A 25,642-nucleotide genomic window follows, 5' to 3' on the forward strand; every position below is an offset into this window, starting at 1 on the left:
TCTCTCTCTCTCTCTCTCTCTCTCTCTCTCTCACACACACACACACACACACACACACACACACACACAGGCACGTGTTGTGCTTCACAAATATCCCATGAGCTGAAATCCTCAGAGAAGAGCCTTTCAATGTTTACTTATTTCAATGGTGTTACCATTTCAGTTGATCTCATTTTGTGACCTCGGGGCATTTCTAAATCATTTTCTTTCAGCGTAATTTTCGGAAAGTAGCCTGTTACAACCCGGTGTCATTCCAGCACACGGTATCGAAATAAGCAGAGTGAGCCACTATTTGTCACTTGGAACCTAATTGTTAAGACCTGGTTGAATGCAGGAAGAGATCCCAGCAGCAAAGCTAAACCAGATGTGCTTGAACATTTTTCTTTTCTGACTCTCTCCCTTTCTGCATGCGAAACCGTGAGGAATGCATCACCCTGGCAAGTTTTGCGCGAGCACTTGCGTGATGTCAAGGAGAAAGTCGAGCGGTCAAATAGTTCACGGTCGTGGAATGGGCCTTCATGAAGGACCGGTCAAAGGGTCACGCACCGCATCAAATGAGCCGTACTGGGATATGGAAGGTGGCTTGGCGGGGGGCATCTAGTCAAACAGCAGGGGGCGGTGTTGTGTTTCCAGACTTGAGGTCAAACCGGATGGCTGCCCACCATTGCCCTCTCCTGTGTCACTGACACTGTGATTACAAGGGTCTGAGTTGACTGTCCAAAGAAAAATGTCTTTGGAATAATCATTTTGCTATGGACGTGAAACAGAAAATCCCCAAGGACCGGAGCGGTCCGTTTCAGTCAACCACATTCCCTACAAATAGAAAACAAATGTCGGTAGTTTGATAATCGTTTGAAGACGCAGGTAGGCATAGGCAGGCAAAAGTAAGTTGATGCGGAATAGAGACATTTTTAAAAACCATGATTTGTTTGGTTCTATTCAGTCATTTATGTCCGATCCATCCATCCATCCATCCATCCATTTTCGAATTTGCTTCTCCTCACGAGGGTCAGGGGCATGCCGGAGCCTGTCCCAGCGGTCTTTGGGCCACAGGCGGGGTATCCCCTCAACTGGTTGCCAGCCAATCTCAGGGCACACAAAGACGAATAACCATTCGCGCCCACAATCACACCTCGGGACAATTTAGAGTTTACCATCAACCCGCCATGTATGTTATTGGAATATTCGGAGGAAACCGGAGTACCCGGAGAAAACCCACACAGGCACGGGGAGAACATGCAAACCCCACACAGGAACTCCGGAGCCGGAATTGAACCCTGCGTCTCTGCACGGCGGGGCGGACGTGCTAAACAGTTGAGCACCGTGCTGCCTGCCCCATTTACATCCGATTCATTTCGAAATTCGACTGACCTTTGTATCGACATGTTCTTTGACGCTTTCTGGAAAATGTCAAGGCTTTTCACAGATGTAGAGCAGCATGTGCGAGGGCCCGTGAAACGTTAGCTGATGTTTTGTTTGGTCTTTTTTTTTTTTTAGCCTCCAGTCATTGCAAAAGATCTCTTTGAAAGTGTTTACATCAAGATGCTGCAGTAGAATAGCTTTCAAAAGGTCAACACGGTCTTGTCTGTGTGGCAAAAGACAGCAAACTCAACTTCAAATGCGCCTTTTCTAAAACCGCGCTGCACACGTTCCATTTAGTCATCCGCAACTGTTCTTTCAGTTTCCCTCACTGCTTAGAGCTCCTAACACAAGCAGAAAGACGAGCTACCTGTGCACCCGTCGTGATCAATGGGTCAATCTGACTCAAATAGCAGCTCTTTTTTCACATTGCTGGTGTCCACGTGATGTCATCTTTTCAACAACTAAACCTATCTGTGTTCCTTTCTATTGTGCCGTTTTCTCCGGCAGCAAATTCCGTTTCTTTATGCACCTGGTGTCTCTCGAGCGAAGCCGCGACAAAAGATCAGTTGAGGCGTATCCTTTAAGGGGGGGTCACATGTTCACATTTCCTTTCACTTTTCCTCCCTTTGAACTTTGGACGGAGACACGTGAGCTTAAATGCCTCAGCCGAGAGGGTCAAGAAGGGAAAACCACTTATGGCATCCTTCCATTCGCTGATTCAGAGGAACACCGATGCAACATTAAGTTTGGAATATTGTGTCTCTAACACGTGTGTCGATCCTTTGCGTGCGTTCACTCTTATCATTTGTCTCACGAGTGTGCCAAAAAGAGTAATAAAAGCAGAAAGTAGTGCATTTTATTGGTCCTTGTTCACAGCTGGTTGGACTTACTCAAGGTTTACGCACAAACAGATGTGGAAGTTGATCTACTAACGGGATGGGCACAGGACTGCGTATGCTAAACGGGAAAATGGCAGCACAAATCCTTTTTTTTCTGAAAAGCCGAAGTAATGGAAGGAGCCATGGCTGTTGCTGTGGAGGATTCTGCATCCACCGACCTGGAAAGGTCCTCACTTCCTGTGACGGAAGCGTTAAAAAAAAAAAGAAAAAGCAAGAAGCAGAGTAGCTCAGTGGCAAAACATTTACCATTATGAATAGCTTGCATTTTTGTCTTTTCTCACTCTTGAAGTATTGTTGGAAACGTTAAAAAATATATAGAAAAAAAAAAAATAAGCAAGAAGCAGAGTTGCTCAGTGGCAAAACATTTACCATGATGAATAGATTGCATTTTTGTCTTTTCTCACTCTTGAAGTATTGTCCCCAATGAAATATGCACTTGAGCAGTAATCCGAAGACAAATCTTTATCCGTCGATTGTTGTTTTCATTCCATCTGTGGAAGTCATCATGGACACCCATGGAACCATCATGTCACAGTCATGATTGGCATCAGCAGCATCAACTACGAACAACTCAGAATTCATACCAAGCTAGTTGAACAAATAGCTACGAGGACATCATTTAACCTGCAAATATTGTTCGGATCGAAACCATATTCGTTGACTCCAAAGCAACTCTTGAAACAGACGCTGGTTTTGGAAGGGGGGAAAAAAACCCCAAACATGCTTATCCGTTTCAATGTGCTCCCTTTGTGACGTTTGTATCGTGTTCAGAGCAGCCCGACAGCGAGATGAGAGGGAACGGCGAGTGTGTTGAAAGCGCAACCTGTAATTCCCTGAATGGCTGTTCAGACACGTCCCCACTTTCTGACTGCGCACGTGTTGCATGAAGGAATTCCGGCATTCCTCGTCATGCTCCCTTTCCCCTCTTCCACTTTTATGTATTTGTCCGTCCTGTCTCCGAGCGCTTCAGCCCGCGCTTCAGGTCCAAGGAAATGATGTTGCATGCGTGCTGCGCGTTTTCATTGTGCTGTAATTTGTTCTCGCAACGAACCGGTCTTTACTGGGCCATAATTTGTGCTCACTTGTCAACTCAAGTCAGTTTTACAGAGCGCCAATTCACACCGGAAGTTCCAGCAAGGCACTTTACAACTGAATTATGCCTCTCACCCATTAAGAAAGCCAATCGAATCGAGCAAGCGCTGCCGGGCAAGGGAAAAGCTTTGTTTACGTGGCTATTCCCTGGCTTCCTCCCACGGTCACAAAAAGACGGGGCCGATCACGGTCTCGCGTGGAAACATCTCCGCGCAGAGGCGGATGCAGCGATCTGCGCGTGGCTGGTGGCAACGGAGTACGTCAGACGATGTCGATGGGTACCCTCGTTAAATACCGAAATCACGGTCTCGCGTGGAAACATCTCCGCGCGGAGGAGGATGCAGCGATCTGCGCGTGATCTGGTGGCAACGGACTACGCCAGACGATGTCGATGGGTACCCTCGTTAAATACCGAATTAACTGGCTGTATTGTTGAAAAACAACTCAATATAGGATGTAAAATAAAATAAAGGAATGAGGTCATGTCTGTGCGATACGTCATGACAAAAGTAAATGAGAAACACATTTTAGCTGTAAATCATGACTGCGCATGATGACCGAAAATAAAAAGCGCCACGGTTGTTCATCATCGCAGCAGACGTCAGACAAGAAAGTGACGTGAGCTCAGAACTGATCTTCAGTCATTTGCTCATCATGACAGAAGTCAAATGAGAAGATGTCGTCGTAGTTCTGAGGTCAATCCTGACCATAAATCGGCCCTGATTTTGAGCTTTGCGCCTCAAAAGGGGCATCTTCCTCGTGTACTCCATCTGGACCGCGGTTCCATTGGAGCGGACCTTGATCACTGAATGTTCTGTCTCCCTTTTGGGGAATCACAAGTTAAACGTAAGCTTTGGGAGTGTCGCTCTCTCGTGGGCCAATGAGGTTACCGCAAGCCTTTGGGGTATCGTGGCACCTGACCGTTCTGTGCTTGGTATGTCAGGAGAAGGATTTTGAAATTGAAGAGGAACGTTGGCAGAGGAAGGCAGCGTCGTTAGGGTGCGCCGGGAAAATGTAACCTCTTCTCTGCATTCTACTCTGTACTTTGGCTATAAACGATTTGGACAGCTGGACAGTTTTTAGCAAGTTGCTGGAGGAGCCTGCTAGGGAAGAGTTACGACAACCCAGGTCGGAGGTCACAAAAGCACGCGCATATTTTTCAGCAACAGCCGGTGGCAAGAAATGACACCTTTTGATGTCGCTCAAGTGAATAAATGCCGTCCTTGACACTTGTGCGTGGGATTTGAAGGATAACAAGCCGGTTGTCGTGAACTCTTGTCAAGAAATCTTAAGCAGATATGACATTGGCGACATGACCTCAAGGGTTATTTATTTATTTATTTATTTATTTATTTACGTTCAGTCAAAAATCGACTCCATTTAGGCTTGCTTGTCAGAGGCAACAAGGAGATTGTTAGAAACTGTCAAAAGTGCCTTCTCGGTATGATCGCAAAGCATCAACCCTCACTGACAGTCAGTAAATAAATCATTGCTTCCAGTGAATCATACGGCTGCTTTCTTCAGAATGTTAAGATCGGATAAGATAAGAAAACCTTTATTTGTTTCACAATGGAGAAATTCCCATTGGACTGGAAGAAAGATCTGATGTTGGTTTGGTACTCGCCTAAGACATCGGGATCGAGGGAGGTTGAATTACAGACACTTTAAATGGCTTTTGGCATTTTCGTAGACACGTGCAGTAAGTAACGGGCGTGTTGCGCCGTTGCTGGCGTGAACACAGCCGACGAGTAAATTGGAAGCGTCTTCGCTCACTCCCTTTAAATTTAGCGTGCAAGAGGCACACTGGGTCTTTGACGTGGCAGAAGAACAAAGTTCCAAGGACGCAAAGTATATACATTTTTTTTTAATATAAAGAACTGCAAAGCAGACCTCCAAGAGTGGATTTTGTAAAATTGGCCAGGGCATCACAGGTCACCGCTGCGAAGTTCGCTTTGTGTCAGAGTGCGACCTCAGCTGACTGGCGGGCGGGCGCGAAGGCACGAGGCCAGGGAGTTCAACTCAGGCACTGCAACTGTAGCGTTGGGGCAGTAGCTTGTGGCACCTAGTACTTAAAAAAAATAAAATGAAATCAAGAGGCGGGAAAAAACTCCTTAAGGAGGTAAAAGGGAATTCTCTTTTTGCAAAACATTTGAATGCAATTTCTTCATGCAAAATGAACTCCTCTCATGAGCTATAGTGGCAGAACTGAATTGAGTTGTGACATTCACTTATGTGGTGCCTGCTGGTCTAAAAACGCAACATTTTTTTTTTCCCCCAAATGTGTAAATACTACAAATTGTCTTTCAACAGTCCACCAGATGGAATTTTCTCTGTGTAATTTCGTGGTTGTGCGGATTCCTTGTGGCTTGAGTCATGTGATGTCGTCGACGACAGAATGAGGACTTTGAGGTCAGTCGATGTTTGCTTTGAAAGCTTTCCGAGTCAGGAGGAAAAGCTCTTGAGCGCGCTTCAATCTTATTGGGGGAAAAACAGAAAAAACAACAACAAAACTGGAAACTTGCAAATGTGTTGGATCGTGCGGTCGGTGTCACGCTGTCATGCCGGAATGCGTCTTGTGCTTGACTGTGAAAAGAATGACAATGCGTGCGGCGATGACAACATGACTCCCGGAGTTGAGTCTTGGCTTATGCAGCCTTAGCGTCCGAGCCAGTAGCTTGCAATATCATAAGGCGCTCGCTCGAGTGAGCCTTAGGAGATGTCCTATTCTCATCATCATCATCATCAACATCGTCGCAAGCCAATTTTCCCCTGGCCACACTCGCTTTCTGCTCTGCTAATGTACTCCATCTGATTCTTTGACTCCTCCTTTTCTCGCTTATCCTGAAAGGAAAGTCGACTCCATCTTTCCTCTGCATCTCCCGCACACGTGAGTTGCTCATGAGAGGAGGATAGAATTTGACGTTGGTTGACTATGCGCAAGCTTTGGTGAAGCAACCGCCGTAAATCGTCTTTGTTTAAGCCTCCCTCGTTTGAGAAAAATCCCTACAAAGGCTTCTGGGGTTAACATTCTTCACAGGTCTCTTTTAGCTCATGAAGAATGTCGCCGGCTTCCTAATGCGCCTTATTTATGTTGCAACATTCTTGATGTACACAACAACGCGGCTCTCACGGGCCATTTGAGGTCAGAAAGGCAGCGAGGACTCAAGACAGGTGGCTCGCAATGTAGCAAGTCTGCTGGCATTTACGTCATGGAGCAAGTTTCAGTGACAAAATGAATCAATGCCGGCAGCGTCTCCAACGTCAAGAGGGGGAAATCTGCAACTCTCTGTTCTTTCTCTCTTTTTTCTGTTGATATTGCCTTGGACTAAATGAGTGTTGCCAACTCCTCAGTCAGGAAACTCGCTATTGGCGGTCCTAAAAGTCGCTGGAGGTTGCAAAATGATTCCCTCACCCAATTTGCATCATTGGCCATGTTCCAGCCTGGATAAGGGAGATATCAATGAGCACTCGGGCATAGACCTTTAGTCGGACAGGCCGACGGAAGCAGCCGCTGCATGTCGAGAACAATAAGAACGATGCGTGCTTTCAAATCAGTCTCCAATAACACCAGAAAAAGGCACTAGATTTGTCGCTAGTCGTCTTTTTGAACAAGAATCGCGAGAGTGGTCTGGAAACTTGCTAAATAAATCGAGAAAGTCGCAAAATTGGCAACAGTGGACGTAATCCGACCATGGCCTCAGAGAACCTACGTGACATTTTTGGTTCGGTCTTTCAGATTAGCACAATTGTCCTTGCTGTTTTGTTGTTCGACATCCGGTGAGACTTGCAGCGCAACAATCCATCACTATTAGTGTTTGACTCTTCAAAAGCATCGTCCCGAAAAGAAAAGAAGAGGGGTGGATAAGGATAAGAATGTGCGGAATAGCCTCAGGAAAGACAGAATAAGAGTGTAGGGGTTAACCAACAATTGTGATTTAATTGATGGAGGCATACCGTATGAGTGCCGAGGCTAAACAGGACCAGCTGCCCCTCCAAGAGGTCGGGGAGCTAACAAGGGAAGCAGCCGCATTCTGGTTTTAATCCCGGACAGATCAGTCACATAGCCTTGCGCTGGTAAAGCTTCCCGGGCAGTATCAACAACCTCAGCATCTGGGTTGTCATGTGTAAGTAAAGATCAACATACGTTTGTCTGTTTTTTTACTCGCGATGTTTCTTTGCACTGTGCCACCTGCAAAGTTGGATACTGCTGAAGGTGCACAGTTGCATTTTGGGGCAAAATTCAGGAAAACAAACTTTCTGAGACTTCAACTTCAAAGTCTAAGAAGGTCAATGTTCGAGTCAGGCGAGGTGAGGATGAACCCTAACCCATGAGACTTCTGTGACCGTTTATTCATGAAAAGAAGAAACAGCCAAATGTATCGAGAGTAGCTCGTAGCGTGCCACGTGGTCAACGGGCCTGCCGGGTATCATATTTCACTCAATAAAATGCACAACGGCTTATAACTTATGACCATCATCAATAAACACTCAGAATCATTCGCCACTCAATTTAGCGGGGATCAAATTGTGAATCGCCCCACTGTATACTTGAATAATATGCAAAGAATTGTGTTGACATCGGATCAAAATAGTCATCCCCATTTTGGAGGCGTCATTGTATTGAAGAAAAAAAGACCCACAATCTGAAATAAAATGTTCGAATTAGAGTGATAATTATCTTAACTGTAAGTCTTTGCTCTTTTTTTTTTTTTGTCTGTCCTGACTGCAAATAGCTTTTGAAATCGTCTTCGAGTGTCAGACAGTAATTCGACTTTGAGACACTTTGATGGGAAGCAAAACAAAAGATCTTTTCCGTCACCACATTAAATAATAAATAATGTCTCATCTGTTATTGGACTATTTTTTTCTCTCAAACAAGTTTCATTTATGTAAACAGACAAGTCTTTCATCGTCAAAATGAATCAAGCCAAAGAAAGGACTGTTAAGATTTATCATGCTAGTTAAAAAAAAAAAAAAAAAAAAAAAAAGCCGACCCGAAAAGAAGTGACATTATCAAGTCAAGTCATTCCAGCATTCAACTTAAGAAAAACACGTCTCGGAGAACATCTGCAAAAGATTTCTCCCTTCGGGGTGTTGCTCATGACATGACGTGTTCCTACAATCAAGATGATGATCAAAAGCAATCCCACAGAAAGTGTGTCTATATTTAACGCTGCGGATTTTCTCAGGACAAATGATGCTCGCTATTTTTATTCTGCCTTTGGCATTTTTTTAGTCACTGAAATCCTGCTGGAATGGAATCCGTTTTTGTTTGAAGGTGCATGTCATGCGCGAAACATATTTTTTTTAAAAATAAAAATGTAAATATTCCCCGCCAGGGGCAGAGCTATGTTGTAGCCAATGGTGGCCCCGGGGTCACCTCTTGTCGCTCTCTGGACACCACCAAGCCCAGTGGAAAATGTTGATATCTGTGAATTGTCTGCCATCTCCACATGGATTGCGTATTCTCACCCTCATTGATACACTCCAATATGTTTTTTTTTTTTAATGTTAAATGCGTATTTAAAGAAAAAAAAAGAAAACTCTACAACAATCTGTCTCATTTGATCGAACATTTTTCTCAAATTTTAAGATTCAAAAGTCAATCCAAATCACGACTTGCACACCATAGCAAGCAAACAACATGGCCGAGAAGTTCATGTTTATCGTCACATCCACAGTCACAATTTCACGAAATAAAAAATAAAAGTGTGAATGCAGGTGTGACATTAGTGCCATTTTTGAAATTCGACCATAAATATACTTTTGGATATTGGATAAGACAGGTAGGCGACAGCAGTTTGTGCCTCAGCCTGGTCACGTTCTGCAAAATTTTCATTTTGCAGTTGTGTGTGAATGAGGCGCATTAAAACATTGGATGTGGGACTTCTCAAAAATGCAACAAAAAAAAAAGACACTTCTTTTTTTGATTGGTTGCATTTCAAAGAAGGAAAAAAAATCTCTCTTTCTGTGCATAGAAATCAAGAGTGATTAAAAAAAAAGTGCCAAGAACTTTCACATGCAAGAAGTCACATCTTTCTCTGCAGTGCTAATTAGACCCGTGCTGCCAGAAAAAAAATAAAGCATGAAAAGAAATCAGTCATTCTACCTGTCATACAGTTTTTTTTTAGATGACGCCTTCTCCCTTCACCTGACAGATTGGATGACTTCACTCTCTGTCTTGCCACATTAAAAAAAGGGGGCTTCTTTCATACCTTAAAATATTGAACGGTGTGAGATCCTCTGCCGAAGGAAGCACTGGCATAAAAAGGGACATCATATAAATGCTTTTGCTGCATATGTGCAAGTACTCTTCCACTGGGCACTTAAGCATGTAATGTACTGAAAATGTATTTGAGGTCATTTACAAACTCTTTCTTCATCCTGAGCCTCCATCATGTCCAAAAGAGGAGCCTGACGATGTGAAGCAAACCCTTTAGAAATCCTTCAGGAGAAACGCGATAGCTTTGCATTTTTTTTTTTTAAAGAAGGGCGGGCACGCAAGGCGGTGATGGTGAACAAGATTCATCATTCACCTGAGTGACACATCGCCACGGCAACCGTGCCCCACGAGACAGGCCAGGCCGATGACTCCTTATTTCCGAGCGTTCTCAAATAAGATCAGCAGCGGCATTCAGGCAACCAAAAGCTGATGCGCTCTGACTCTAGTCCCCTGGTGCTCCGTCTTTACAAGGCTAAGGGGGCGAGAGACTCTGAAAGCGACTTTACAAAAAAATACATTCTGTTTGAACATGACTCGAACATCATAGGCAAGGCCGGCAGGCCGCAGCTCACAACGTCCGGTGGGAAAACAAGCACAAATGCGACGCTGACACACGGTAAAAGGCGCAGCAGGAGCAGCGGAATTTCGTCCCTGGAGAAGAAATCCCGTTCCCGCCTTATGTGGGCCAGTTCAGCAGGCGGCGTGACGCTTTGCAGAAGACCTCCTTGGCTTCTTCTGTCGGCCATGTTTACATTCCCCTTTCAACTTATTTTCCTGCCGCTTGAGTCCCTTGCGATGATGGCAACAAATCCAACACCCAACCTCACTGATTGTTTGGGTATTGCGCAGTTGTTCCAGATGTTTGCAACTGGTTCGAGTGTGCGTTTTCAGTGAACGCCAGTCGGTCACTTTTGTGAGGGACTTTCAAAAAGACCTCCGAAGACAAAGACGCTCAATTATGATGGGGAAAGCTGGATCATACTGCTCAGCCATTGACGATTCCGAGTCCAAAGTGTCCTCTGTGAATGTATACGTCACAACAAAGGACACGTAAAAAAAGAGAGCCGACACCCTTGTTTGAGAATCGCAGATAGAAGCTCAAGAACGGAGCTCCACGAAGAACACGGCGTCCTTTATGAGCGCAATTTCGGTGACCTGAGCGCAATTGATGAAATTCAACCCGCTACAAATTAGACACCGTGAAATGCATCACTCCAAAAGTCTACCAAGCGACAGTGACAAAGATGCCCCATGATATAGATGAGAATCCACTAGCATGAACCAAAGGCCAATTAGCATTGGCGAGCGCAAAGCCAAAAATGACATAATTAAGCACTGGTAACAAGTATGGAGGGGAAATTACAAAAAAAAAAAAAAAAAAGTAAAATGAGACGAGTTCAGCTCGGAGGCAAAGAGTTGCAAATGAGAGGAATCACAGACAAAGGCACGGCGTGTTCACTGGAAAATGCAGAAGAACTCTTCACGGGCACTCTGAAGAACGATGACAGACGATGATGATGATGATGGAATTTTGGGTGGCACATCGCATTGCACGTTATTCTTTTACGTTAAGACAATATTTTGATTTTATGACACAACTGTCGGTTTCCGCAGTTTATTCTTGAGCATGCTATGTTGTATTTTACCGTCCATGCTGTCAGACAGAGGTCCCGGTTCAAGTCAGGGCCAGGAAAAATAACAATAAAGCTTCATAATGCTCATCGCGTGAACGCAAAAGTGAAATGCAAATGGAAAATGACACAACCCCCTCCCCCCCTCGTTAGGCGGCACGCTGGTCCACTGGTTAGCACGTGCGGCTCACAGTGCAGAGGTGCAGGGTAAGCAAACGAAGAAGAAATCCATTGAGAAAGTTGTGAAAGGTGGAAAACATATTCTCGTTAGGCGGTACGGTGGACCACTGATTAGCACGTGCGGCTCACAGTGCAGAGGTGCAGGGTTCGATTGTGGCCTTCCTCTGTGGAGTTTACGTGTTCTCCGCGTGCCTGCGTGGGTTTTTTTGCGGGTACTTCGGTTTCCTCCCTCATTCCCAAAACATGCATGGCAGGGAAATGGAACGCTCTAAATTGTCCCGAAATGTGCACGAATGGATTTACAACCAGTTCAGGGTGTACCCCGCCTGCTGCCCGAAAACGGCTAGGATAGGCTCCAAGATGCCCGCAACCCTCCTGAGGATAAAGCGGTCATGCGGTAACGGATGGATGGATATTTTTTTATTCTCCTAGCGAAATATCCTCCCGCCCACCTTTGTCTCAATACTGAATCGAGTTTCACTTTTTCTTTCTGGCTCCAGCTTTTCTTTCCTACGCATGCTCGTAATGTTCTGCAGCACGCGCTTGTCAATGTGCCTCGCCGGCGTAACCAACTCAGCCGCAAATCAAATGAGGAGCAGCTTCAGAAAAAAAAAAAAAAAAAAAAAAAAAGCAAAATAGATGGATACCACCACAAAAAGAGACGTTCATAACAAATGCAAATCATGTAACTATCTGATGAAAGATCTTTCCTTCAGCTCATATTCGCAATAGTGCAGCCATCCAAAATCAATCAGAGCCAATCATGGAACAAGAACGAATCAAGATGATCCAATTTGGGGAGGGACGTGACTGAAGCAAGCAGACAAAGTTGATGACATGTGTTGTGAAAATATTTCCGCTCAGCTATATCCTGCAGAAATGAAGGGCCACTTTTTGTTCCAGGAACGCAATGAAAGCAATCTTTGCGCGGTGTTTCTTGGGCGTGAGCGGCATTTAAAAGACTCTCTATCGGACTCTTGAAGACCGATAATGAAAAGCAGACCGCCGTGGCTGTGGAACACTCTTGCCGATAGATTTTATTTTTCGTCTGGCTGGAATCTGCTTCAACCTCATGCATATTTGCTTTCGGAGTGCTCTTCAATAGTCGCTTCAATTCATTTGCTTATTTGACGACAGAATGGGAAAGATTTAACTCCGCTTCGCATGGGTCCAAATCTTCGGATGACTCAAAATTGGCCCTTTTTGGGGGGATGTGAGCGTGAATGGGCTGTTTGTCTACACGTGGCCTGCGATTGGCCGATGACCAGTTCAGGGTGCACGCCGCCCGCCACCGAGTCAGACCGGGAAGGCTCCAGCGCAGCCCGCGTGAGGTGAAGCGGTCCAGAAAAGGACACGCAGATAGTTATGCTCTGAAACGTTTTAGTTTCTCTCTGTGCAGATTCATTCATTGAAAGGCAGCTCAGCTTTTGCGGGAGCTGGCTTCCCTCGCCAACCTTCCTCGCTGCGACAGCTTTGATGGTCAATTATATTCAATAAAAAGTTCGAGAGCCGAAATCAATCAATTTCAGGAAGGGCTAATCCTCCTTCGCAAGCAGACTGTGAAGCCACAAGTCCTGCAGAAATGTTTGAAAATGAACTGTAATGGAAGACACATGTTAGGCTGCACAAGTCTCCATGGGAGCGCCGCCTCCTCCTTCAGCAAGACGCGAGCACGTGACATGAAGTAGCCCCAAACTTTTTTTTTCTCAACTATCCACAATGGGTTTTTTTTTTCTTTTGCAGAAGATATTTTGCGCAATATGTCACCATTTTAATTGAGTGAAAGGGACTCAACACACGACCGCTGTTGAATTTCGGCAACAAATGCGGTCAGGGTAATTTACGCATTCTTTGGCAAAATAAAAAATAAAAATCTTAGCTGGGTTAGCCCCAGAAGAGATGCACTCAAGAGCACTTGTTGAGGTGACTCGGCATTTGGAAGTGTTTCAAGATTGTCTGGCTGCAGACCTCACCTCTCAGGCCCCTCCTCTTCCTCCTCCTCACGCCGCTGCAGACCTCAACCTGGATCGTCAGCCCGGAACGACGTGGAATCGTTTGGAAATAGCATTGCTTTCCCCTTACGGTTTGACATTTTAATAAAACACATGTCATGATCACAGTTTGAAGTTTCAAGATTAACTAGCAACAGAAATCTCATAAAGTCCACAATACTTTGTTAATGATGTCAAATTTAGCCTGCGTGTAAATATCGTTCATGAACAAGCAATACCGTGTGTGTCTTCTCTCAGATGCATTAAAAAAAAAAAAAGTATTTTTCTTGTTGATTTCTCACCTTTGGCATCTTACAATTTTGAATGAGGACTGTTGTTTGGATTTTGGAGGACACCATCTAAGCCCCGAGCATATTTTTTTTCACATCTAAATCACTGAAGAAGTTACAGTGCATAGATGGGCGCTTTTCGACTCGTATTTCAACGTCATCGTTTTATGTTCCGGTGAGTTGTCATGACCGCCGAATTAAGAGTTTGCTTCCCGTCTTTTTTCGGGATAACAGCGAAAAATGTCGGTCTGGCTACAGCACTGAGAAATATGACATCATCGGCTAACTTTCACAACAAAAATGGCACAATATGCAACATGACTAAGCTCCATCTGGTGTGAGGACTTTGTGTGCAGTCTTGATGAAATCTGGCAAGAGAAAGGCAAGTTGGTGCAACCCCCCCCCCCCGATTGTATTCAATTCTTCAGCACATTTCTCCTGAGTTCAGTCATTATTTTTTTTTTTCTATTTTGTTGTATGATGAAGTTCCTGCCTGGAGAAGGTCCGAACATAACATTCTTTTCTTTTCTTTTCAATTTGGCCTCGTTGCAGGTCTGCCCTCCACAAGAAACAATTACAGGATTTCAAAAACAGGCCTTACACCAGGGGTGTCAAACTCATTTTTGTCGCGGGCCACGTTATAATTTGCGTTTCCCTTGGAGGGCCGTGATGACTGAAACGAGAAAAGAAGTCAAGCACAGCGTTTTATTCAACTATTGTTGAAGTAACTGTCATGAGGGGTTTTGGTAACACGAAAATGCTGACAATATGTCACTGATTTATTACATCCGAAAATGTAAAATTTTGGTACACATTTTAGCAAGTATCATGGAAGTTGTCATCTTTGATTTGCTTTCGCGGGCCACTCAAAACGATGTGGCGGCCACACATGGCCCCCGGGCCTTAAGTTTGACACCAACGCCTTACACTTTTAGTCTGAAATGTTTTTTGTTTTTGTTTGTTTGCGGAGGGGAATGATTCATGAATATATTTGGGCCGAAAACTTTGTTTATATTAAAAGAGAAGAGAGGAAGAAGTCGGATGGAACTTTAATTTCAAGCACTGAGGGGTGCAAAGTAGGACGTCTCCTTAAGTGTGCAATTTGTTTACAGCGTGATCATTATCTTGCTAATTGCAGCCCTGAAACTTTTAATACTTTGCCTTTCAATGCAGCCGGATGTTTTCAAGACACGCGCACACAGTCACACGCAAAGTGTTGATCACAGCTGCCATTCTCACGGTTTATGAACATCTGAAGGACTGCTTTTGTGAGCACTCTTCTGCTCGAGATGAGCTCCACTTCATCCCGCCACTGAAACAAACAATGCTGCTCTTCTTGTCTTTTGTTTTTCTTTTCTGTTTGTTTGGGTTTTTTAAATTTGTTTTTTGCCAATGCAATTTTAGGAAATCGTTGTCTCCCTCGGACTATGTGCCAGACAGCTTCAACACAGGAAGGCATGTCAGAAGCTCCAATCCAGCCCCAAACTGTCCCCCACAAAGTTGGGAGCCCAACATGCCGGACAGATATTTTGGACAATTCCTTGTGGGAACAGGTCAGAGGTACCCCCCCCCCCCACCCCTCCTCTCCCAACATGATTGTGCATCAGTACCCAAAGCAAGGTCCATGAAGACCTGAACGACAATCTGGCGTGAATAAACTTGACTGAGCTGCACAGAGTCCGGACCTCAACCCGGCAGAACAGCTTTGGAATGCATTCGAGCGCAGACTAGGAGCCGGGTCGTCTCGTCCAACATCAGAACGTGGCCTCACAAATGTGCTTTGAGAAGAATGCTCATAATTGCCCACAAACACGCTCCTGAACCTTGCGAAACAGCCTTCCCAGAAGAGTTGGAGCTCTAGTGGCAACCTCAAGTCAATCGTGGAAAAAAAAAAACATGCTAACCCGACCCAGCACAGAATCAAACCCTGCACCTCTGCGCTGTGAGTCGGACACGCTAACCAGTCGACCACCATGCCGCCTGCAGTAACATAAAATGCAAATTTGATCACAACAAGGCTCTACATAACAGAGAGACAAAAACCAAGGATTTCTTCAAGGTCAGCCTTTTTTAGTTCCTTTGTTTTTCAGTCATTGCTCATTTGTCTCCTACAAGTAGGCCAGGAAATGAAATGCTAATAAGATCGTTGTTCCGTCTGCAAAGAATTAACATACTTTTTGCGCACAATATTTTGAACCAAAGCCTCAAAATGTTATTTTGCCCACACACTGCTGCTCCTTTGTGGGATTTATCTTGCATCTCAATCAGCAGAAGAACAACCAGCATCCAAAATAGCACAAATGAAAGAGGGCGGGCTTCTTTTTGCCCCCCCCCCCACCTTTTTAGGTGATGTTTACAGGAAACCGTGTTGTGGAAGTGTGTTGATTTTCACACTGCGCCAAAGAATATAAGCAGAAGGGCTATCTCCCTTCCCATCGGATCTGGCCAGGTCGGGCAGTCAGGCAAAGGCTCTTTTGGACAAAGTCGGGTTAAGGTATTTGCCTCTCAGGCATCTGAACTATTAGCCTGGGAGACGTGGGTAAGCAACCTTGCTAACATCTGAGCGGTGAAAGGGTAAATCTGACCCGAACTTATTTGTATCTGTACAAAGTATGTTCCTCTGTGTCCAAAAAGACAATTGACATCAAATCACATTTTCTCACGTCTCCTTTTATTGTCGGATGAGCAAGTGTCATTTCTTTCAGCTTCGCTCATATCCACTTTTGTGTTCCCCTGAAGGGAAAAGCAACAACTATGACCTCAGTCTTCTATTCTGGTAATGGCTAATTAGAAGGGACTTGTTTCCGATTAGCTCGTAATGCTACTTACACAGGCCATTGCCTTGTTTCCGTGTATATTGAGTTATCCCTCACCGAACCCAAAACGATGTTGCTCTGCTGGTACTAATCAGGCGGGTTTGCTTTTCCTTTTGATCGAGTGCAAAATAATGGCCATGGAACTACATTTTTTTTTCCCCTCCATGTCACATTTCGATGGCTCTCTTTTCCCAGATGACTGCCTTTAGATGAATGAGTCCGTGCCCTTGTGACTACTTGACTGTTTTCATCTATCTTTGTCACAGCCCTCCAAAGCTACGTATTGTGGTCGAGGAAAACGTGTCAAGGTTTTATGATGAATTTGTCGTTTTGACTTAAAATGCTTTGAGAGACGAGTGTAAGGCGGTCGGGACTAAACCTTTTATTTTTAAGGCCGCATCATCAAGCGTTTTGACAACAGCCGCAGTCGCAACACAGCGCTTTACACAAAAGTTAGCATAAAATAAGAACAGAACACATAAGACACGGACAGTCATACAATCGTAACCGGTATCCCTGTAGACGCCTTGTCCTTTGAAGCAGTTCTCGATGAAAGAGGCGGAGACAAAGTGTCCTTTCACCAGTGGATCAGAGATGTCAGCCTCAAAACGTGCATGACGTTCCACACGTCAGCTACAAGCTAAGATTGAGAGAAAACAAGAAGCTGCAGCATCCATTGACGAAAAAAGAGGTTGGTTCACTTCTCCCGTCCCATGTGAATCCGCTTCAATTCCAAGCGCCGACTCTCAGTTCCAAATCTCTCGTCATCCTTAGCGCCAGCAGCCGCACCAACGCAGACTCTCCCAACAGCGCCGACATCTCTGCTGAACAAAACCGGGGGCTGTGAAAAATGCTGTCCGTTACAGGCGCAAAAAAAAAAAAAAAAGCTGACTGAGCCCACCTGTACTGCAGGAAAAGCATGTGGCAGTTGGAACCACTGCTGAGGCTGATGACATTTCACCCTCCTTTGTGACTTTTGTTGCTGTGTTGAGAAATCAGCCGTTGTTCAGCTATGTTCCAAAGAATAAAGGTAATCACAGTCTCATGGAGGCGCTCAGCAGCCATGCGTGAGAAGTCGGTGGGAGACTGTGCGAGCGCGAACTACGCTTGTTGCGCTACCTGTCAACACCGATGTCACAGCTTGCCGGTTCACGGTGGCTGTTGGCATTATCAGCGAGCTTTCAGCGACGCACCTTGTTATCTGGCGCTCCAGTCCTGCTGTCACTCCACTTCAGGTGACAGGCTTGAACAAGAAGAGCTCGGACACCATTGGAGCACCTTTGAAATATGACAACCTGATTCGCAAGAATTATTAGGCTTTGTTTTTTTTAATGCCGCCACTGAGATCCTCAGTAGGTTTCTTTTATTCGACCGGTCGGAATTTGGTCTTATGATGGATCAGGCAATGAAGGATATCAAGAAAGGAATTGAGTGTTGCCTCAACAAGTTACATTTTCCTATTGGACAGCTTGCACAGGCTCTCGTGGGCGCGCCGAAGAACATTTAATGCCAAGTATGCGTACAGGACAACGGTCGATCCGTGTAATTCACATTCATTTAATGTGTGCAATTATATAATCAGATGCGCTTCATATAGACATGAGAGCAAACTTTGGAATGCTCTTTTCTTTTTTTGCATTCACTCGAATAAGCCTTGGAGATAAAGGGAGCCCGTTGTACTGTCGATGTTATTTATAGAACCAGTGGGAACAGAGCTTCCAGAAAATCAGCAGTACTTCATAGGCTGCAGAAGAGAACTTATGATTGGAGATTCTCAAGTGACGACCCCCCTCCCCCACCCCGCCACAGCAAATGGTGGGAGTGGGACACTCATCTGTTCCTAATATTACACACTTGTGCCTTTGAAACCTCTGTAACGAATGCATTACAGTGTTCTAGTCCACAGCAGAAAATGCCAGGGCTTTTTTTTTCCTTTTTTTCAAGACAGATGAAACTTTACTGATCATGTTTACCGTTATATTTGTGAGCAACCTATATCCATAACCGTGGCCCGATTAGCAAATATAGTTACCTAAAATCACAACTGCTATGGCAAAAGATGACGATGGTTATTTCCAGTGCTGTCATACTTTGCGGCGTGTGCTGCAATTGCTTCCAAGGGATTGTTTGGCTTTTGTCCGTTTTATCTTAATTTTCCTTCATTTTTTTTTATTAAATCTGTGGTAAACAAGTCGCAGCAGCAGCAATAACGATACTGCAATTTTTTGCTTTGGCCAGTGAACCATTTAGACCTGCCAAGGTGCAGTGTCAGCCAAATGCACTCCTCTCCCATGAAGATCTAATTAGCTCCAGTATGTGACTTAAGATCTAGGTCAGATTTCGTTTTTTTTTGTTTTTTTGTTTTTTTAAACACTTTAACTGACTTCCTATTAAAGTGAGTTTTCCATACTTATGAATTTTTTGCTCTTGGACCAGTCCTCGAATCACTGACCCATTTCCGGTTGTAGCCTCCAAGAGACACCACATGACAGTCTGATGTGAGAAGCAAACTTTTTCTTGATCACACAGCTAATTGCTGGATTTGGTAACTAATCTGCTGGTGTGATTGTGTCGCGCTACTTTTGATCCAGGAAATGCAGTCATTATGTTTATGCAATTCGAAGACGCGACAAGATGCTATTTTCTGTTACAAAAAAAAAAAGTTAAATGACAGCGCCGAGTCACAGCCGGAGTATTCAGTTCACACCATCTGTCAGTGTACTTCACGAGCCCATTGAAGCCTCGTTGGTTCCCGTGAGACCTTTCCAAACAACCAGTTACTCATTCACTTGAGGAGCCACAAAACTCCCAATTTCCACTACCACCAAAAGGAGCGTACAATAAGTGACAATGGTGATTAAAAAAAATAAAAATTTAAATCACGCCTTCCCCAAGTTTGGCATTTACATGTATTTATTTGTTAATTGTTCAGGGTACACACACACACACACTTGCACAATTTCAGAGAGAGCTCTCGACATTTTGCCATTTTGAACAGGTATGAGGAATTTTAAACATCCCCTTTGCATACCCAAATTTGAGCCAGCTCACGACTGCAGGACCATCATGCGCCTCTCCCATACCGCACTGAAAGTGAGGGAGTCGATGAGCAGCCAATCAAGTCGGCTTGTGTTCACATCCACAACGGTGCAAAATGCCATTTTTTAAAATGTGCCACACTTCACCTGCTGGCAAAAAAAAATGTTCTATTCCGCGTCTGTGCAGGTTGAGACCGTGCCTCGTGCCAGACTTGTACAGGGTAGAAAAAAAGAGCCCTAAGGGTGAACACTGGGCCTGATGAATGAAACACAAACCTGATTTACTCACAGGATGACTTACTTTGTTGTATCAATGAGAATAGGTGGATACACAGATGTGTCGTACCTTCTTCTGCCGTTGGACGCAAGAGGAATTCGTTGTTCTACCTCAGCATAAGTGAAGTCAAACATGCTCTCTTTATATTAGAAGTCGTTTACACACACAAACATCGGTGTGCTACCCTATTCACAGCAAACATTATAGTCCAGGTAAACAATAAAAATCAGCTTTTACCTGCATTTCTCCTCAAGCAAAGTGTGTTGAAACTTGAAAGTCCTGTTTGTGATGGCTCTCACAAGTAGGTCGTGTTCGCAAACAAAGCATGTTGTGCATGTCTGAACATTCACCGCGTAAAAGTGGTCATGTCGTTTTGTCAAACCTTGAATCAGTGACAAGTGGCTGTTTGTGATGGTCCGTATTGCTAAATGTGTGGCCATTGTGCATCGAAGCGGCAGCCTTGCACACCTCTTGCTTTGCATGTATTATTTCAAAACACTGAAATAACTTTTTTTATGCGTGGCTCACAAGTTGCACACAAACGTAAGCAGAAAAAACGTGTACAACGTACAATCGTAATGACCGAATGAGAGCTAAAAAGAAATGATCCTTTCTTTCTGCTTTCTATTTTTCTAAGGAATTCAATTAGTACGTCTACTTTTAGCACTCTTTTCGAACTCAATCATGTGTACTTCTTTCTACATGAGTAGCCAAACTTTAGCCTCTGATTATTTGTACCCGTGTGTGTCGGTGATATGAGTTGCACTGATTTCCGTTGAAAGGGAACGTTCAATGATATTTTAAAACAATAACTACAACACTGAATAATTTGTAAGGACAACCGACGATTACAATTCTGGCAAATTCTCTGTTCAGTCTCCACTGTGTTTCTGTTTCTGTGTTCTTGGCGTTTATGTGGAACAATTCTGAAGGTAAACTTGGGGCGAAAACAAAGGCTCTTTGACCGACACGGGAACTTCCGAGCTGCACGCGAACGCACCAAAGAGTCTGTCAATTACAGGAGTTGAGTTAAAGACTGCGAGGACCCTGGAAGCACCAGTTGGTGTGTGAGCGCTCCTCAAATGACCAGCTAAGAACGCCCCGCGTCTCCGTCTCACGCTGCGGGGGTGGGGTGGCCAGAAGTTTGGATTCGGCCTCGCTCAAACATGGGATTCGAGCTGGACCGCTTCAGTGGTACAGTCGACCCGGATTTGAAATGCAACCTGTGCAATAAAGTTCTGGAAGACCCTCTGACTACCCCGTGCGGCCACGTCTTCTGCTCCGGTTGCGTTCTGCCTTGGGTCGTCCAGCAGAGCAGCTGCCCCGTCAAATGCCAGCGGATCTCCTCCAAAGAGCTCAACCACGTCCTGCCTTTGAAAAACCTCATCCTGAAGCTGGAGATTAAATGCGACAACCATGTGCGGGGCTGCGCCGCGGTGGTGAAGCTGCAGCACCTGGCCGAGCACGCCGGCATGTGCGACTACTCTCCGGCCAAGTGCGGGAATAAGGGATGCGACGAGGTGCTCAGCCTGCGGGACGTGGATGCGCACATGCGGGAGACGTGCGACTTTCGCGCGGCGGGCGTCTGCGAGCGCGGTTGCGGCTTGACGCTCACGCTGAAAGAGCGGCGACTCGACGACCACTGCTGCGTGAGAGCCCTGAAGGCGCACAACGGCGTGCTGCAATACCAAATGATGTGCCTGGACAGCGAGTTCAAGAAGCAGACCATCGAAGCCAACAAGAGGGAGAAAGCCCTTCTGGCGCAACTGTCCGCCGCTCACGCCGAGTTGCAGATGACGGCGGTGAAATACCAGAAGAAATTCGCAGAATACAGCGAGAGGATCGACTCTCTCACCAGAACGGTGACTTTCTCCTGCAAGGTAAACGGGGAGCATCGAGCACTCCTCACCCGAAGTTGTGCGCAGGCTTCACTTGCTACTTTTCCAAGTCTCCGAAACAAACGTGATTTGCGGTTGCCACTGTGTCCGAATAGAACCTTGGAGTCACTCTTGTGTTGCTTGTTGCTTGTTAGAGGTCAGCGTTTGCAATGCTCCGAGCTGTCTTCTTTGAGACATGGATGTCAGCTGTGCCTCCGGCCAGCTGGCAGTCAGGAATGGGGGCGGCAAATATTTACTGCAGGTCTGTACACAACAAGAGCCAGGTTCGTCTTCAGTCGAATCTTGGCAGCATGCTTGTTTGGGTTCAGGGTCACCTTTCAGCGCCACACTCACGAGGCGCATATTTTAACGTCGAAAAAGTGTATCCAGTTTATTGAAGTCGTGATCTCACTTGACTCACAAATAGCTCTTTCTTATGGGAAATCTAGACCTGTTGAATAACAACGCTGATTTTACACACTTCCGAGCAGCCTGATCAGATCGGCACATATTTGGCCTTTTTAGGCAAAAATTGGGCGATCGGTTGTCATGTCATCATTTGAGGTCATGCACCAATACCTGAAAAATCTCATTCTGGGACTTTTTGTGTTGCCATCGTTAACGATCCAATGTTTCACAGCCTATGCGGCCGGATTTATTTTCAGTATTTTAAAATTCATTTTTATTTGATTGGAGGCACGTGTCAGGCCACCAGTCCCTCCCATTTTCCATGTATTTCATGTTCATCAGCGTTTTTGCTCTCATTGTTCGGGTTTAATTGTGATTATTTTTTTCCCAATGCATTTCAGTGGCCGCAAATTAGAGGGCAAGTTTTCGTCGTCCGCTCCGGTCCCAATGCCCCACGAATAGCAAAAGTCAACTGCGCTATTATTTTTTTCCCAATGCATTTCAGTGGGCGCAAATTACAGGCCAATTTTTGTGATTCGTCGTCCCAATGCCCCACGAATAGCAAAAGTCAACTGCGCAGTAAATAAAACCAGATGTTTAAATAGATCGATCAGATTGGTCCATCTTCCGATGGGATCGTGAGAGCTTCTCATTTCGGGTTCAAACTCATTGATGGGCTCCAAAGTACTGACCGTGCATAGCCCCACAAAAGTTATTCCGTTGCATAAAGTGCAACAGGTGCATACACAGGTTCGTTGCGTCTGCCATTAAGTGGAGGAGCATGCAAATCATTGTGTCAATCACTATATGTCAGTGGCATAGATAGTGAAACAAAGCTCTATTATTTGTATTTTCTACGTCCACGAACGGGACACTCCATAGTTTTGTTTTGTTTTCTTTTTTGCTGCTGGCGTTCAAGGAGAGACAGACTCCATATTGGCTTGCATGTTCCGTTTCAAACCCTTCTAAAGAAGTTGTCCATTTGCAACCACCCATTTGTATCAGTCTTTTGAAGTCCGATTTTTATGTCTGCACCGTGGGTGTACTTGCCTGCGATGTGTCCTCGTTAGACTGGTAAATGGCGCATCGGACGCACTGATGTCAGGCTTGGATGGGCTCGCTCACGGTGGTGTAAGACAACTTGCCTGCGAGCACAGCTGCTTGTTGTCCTTCCTTTGACAGCAAGTCACCGTCCCACTGAAATATGCATTCATCACATCATTCCGAGTGTAGTCCCCTGTTCTGGCAGGCCTGGAACAAACGTAAATGACAAGGGTTCTGGAAGTGAGCCACAAAAGCGGCTGCCAATTGTTTTTCTTTCTTTCTTTCTTTCTTTCTTTCTTTCTTTCTTTCTTTCTTTCTTCAATGGGGCGGGCCAGTAAAGCGCAGAACGGTCTCAGAAGACAACTTCATTTTTGTGATGCCGCTCATCTCATTTAAAAATGTATCAAGTGAAGTTTTAGTGAACCAATGCATCTCGTAGAATTTGACCTGTAGTTTTAGGAGCATTATTATTCGTGCTAGCATCTTGATGTCAAGGAGAAAAAAAAAAAAAAAGCCCCATGCTTTTGTACCGTCTATTATTATAAAGCTACTTCTTTTATTCTATCCAAAAGGAATGAGCAACTCAAGACTGATAACACGCCTCACCCGCCCCCCCACCCCCAAAAAAAATATATATATACATACACACAAAGAAGTGACTGCACACCTACTGTAAACTCAGGCCAGCGGTGGGGGGTGGGTGGGATGGGTGTTGAAAGGGGGGAGGGGCCAATATCGTCCAAAATCTGCCACGGTCACCCAGCTGCTCTGAACAGGAGTGTTTGCGCAACATGATTCAGTCTCTTTTTTTTTTTTTCATGGATGAAGCCTTTTCCAGTTGACCTATTATATTGCAACAGCCCCCCCCCCCTTGACACACACACAAAGCAAACCGCAATACAGAGCAGTACATTTTGTACGTTTGACATGCCCCCCCACCACCCTTTACAGATTAAAATCAGACTATTCATTTTGAAAATGTGGTAATGTGGTACGTACGCTCTTCCTTCTCGACTGGCTTCATGTATTCAATTACTTAGTCAAAGGTTGGGGGATGGAACTATGAACTGTGTGCAGACCTTCTTCGTCTGGTCCAAATTAGCAACGCGTTACTCAGAGCAAAGGACACATTTATCTGTTGACTGTCTGTACAGTACAGCAAGCCAAAGGTCTCTGTCGGACCGAGGTAGGAATTACATTTTAACGTCACGTCCACTGACTAAAGGTGCAGGCCTCCCGCGACAGTTGTTGTGTCGTGTGTTTCGACTTAGTTACCTTGACCTCCCCGATCGCCTTCTGGCCTGCATTCAGAGCAGAAAATTACCATTTACGGCCACTTATCCAACTTTGTGGCATATACGAGTTTGCAATCGAGCTGGTGCTTCTGAAAAACTGTAGCAGGCCAAAGTCTGCATGCTTTCAACCACGCTCGGGGTGAGGGGACCCCTCACAAACCGGATTTGAGGGCGGTCACCCTCTGCTGAGCACGCTATTCGTTGCCTTGTATGAGTTTGCCCTTTACTGTATCTCGCGAGTCCTCATCAGGTCTGGCTTTATAGCGCAAAAGAATGAAACACACCAGTGTTCGTTTCCCTTACATACAGCACCAACCCCATTGACTCAATCTATTTTCTTGAACACTGAAGTGTACGGTGCAGTACTTCCATGTGTGGCTGTTGCTCTCGGTTGTTTTGCCAAGTCACTAGTGAAAGAAGGTTTGCACTGAAAGTTCCCTTTTACTTTTAGCACCTGGACATACCTGATGCTTGAGGATATGCACAACCTCCCGAAGAGATTCTCCTCATTTAGCTTCGCGAGAGTGTTTGCAGATGTCAAAGAAAGTCCCCCTTAATTACTCGGAGTACGTTCTAATATCTCGCCGACTAAACGTGAGAGCACCTTCAAAATACTTCCAATTTGTTTCAGAGCTTTTGGCGGAATCTTGTAGCTCAGCTGCTCACAAGAGCTTGATTTCATTCTGGAAATTGTCTTCCTGACTTCTTGACTTTTTGGTGAGGCGTCCGCCTCGCTGATGTGACAGCATGTGTTGCTAATGGCGGCGTGACACAATGCAAGGCTGCGCATTCCTCAACGGCCTGACAGCACATGACGGATTTTTTTTTTTTTTTTTTAAGTCCATGGCAGTTGGGGGCTCTGTACGTGCTGATAATATCGTCGATAATGTCCACTGGATTTTTGTTGTTCTATTGTATTTTTTTTTGGGGGGAGGGGGGTCACTTTTGTGACATTCCAAGATCGTCCGTTTCCTATTTTGTCGATACAACGTATATCCCATCAGTGAATGTGAGTCAATGTTGGAGCGTTCCAAGTAACCCGCTGCATTTCTCCACGTGTCTCTCCTCTGTGTGCCCGTAGGAAAGCGACACTAAAAGTGTGCCAGTTGTCCTTCTCCGTGAGGGCGACTCTCTGGGCTTTAACATCATGGGAGGAAAGCCATGTGCGGTAGGTTAAAAGCAGAGCATCTTGGAGGTTTCATCCCCCCCCCACCCCCAC

At 45.1% G+C, this 25,642-nt stretch overlaps 1 protein-coding gene and 1 long non-coding RNA gene across 5 annotated transcripts in view; both read left to right on the plus strand.

Moving 5' to 3' along the window:
- Window positions 1-15,637: 15,637 nt before the first annotated feature.
- Window positions 15,638-17,134, plus strand: LOC109521487 (uncharacterized). The gene is made up of 2 exons (XR_002169364.1): window positions 15,638-15,727; window positions 16,374-17,134. It is a non-coding gene; the product is annotated as an uncharacterized LOC109521487 (long non-coding RNA).
- A 3,694-nt stretch (window positions 17,135-20,828) lies between these two features.
- pdzrn3b (PDZ domain containing RING finger 3b) overlaps window positions 20,829-25,642 on the plus strand; it is a 97,527-nt gene continuing 92,713 nt past the window's right edge. Inside the window, exons 1-2 of one of the 4 annotated variants that reach the window (XM_019879492.1) lie at window positions 20,829-21,679; window positions 25,505-25,591. In XM_019879492.1, the coding sequence (XP_019735051.1) occupies window positions 20,966-21,679; window positions 25,505-25,591 (801 nt within the window). In that variant the 5' untranslated portion in view covers window positions 20,829-20,965. Of the gene's footprint in view, window positions 21,681-25,504; window positions 25,592-25,642 lie in introns of all 4 variants that reach the window. The other 3 variants (XM_019879493.1, XM_019879491.1, XM_019879494.1) reach the window with 3 other exon arrangements.

This window comes from Hippocampus comes, unplaced genomic scaffold (assembly GCF_001891065.2).
Source record: "Hippocampus comes isolate QL1 unplaced genomic scaffold, H_comes_QL1_v1.1 scaffold44, whole genome shotgun sequence".
NCBI classification, from domain to species: Eukaryota; Metazoa; Chordata; class Actinopteri; order Syngnathiformes; family Syngnathidae; genus Hippocampus; species Hippocampus comes.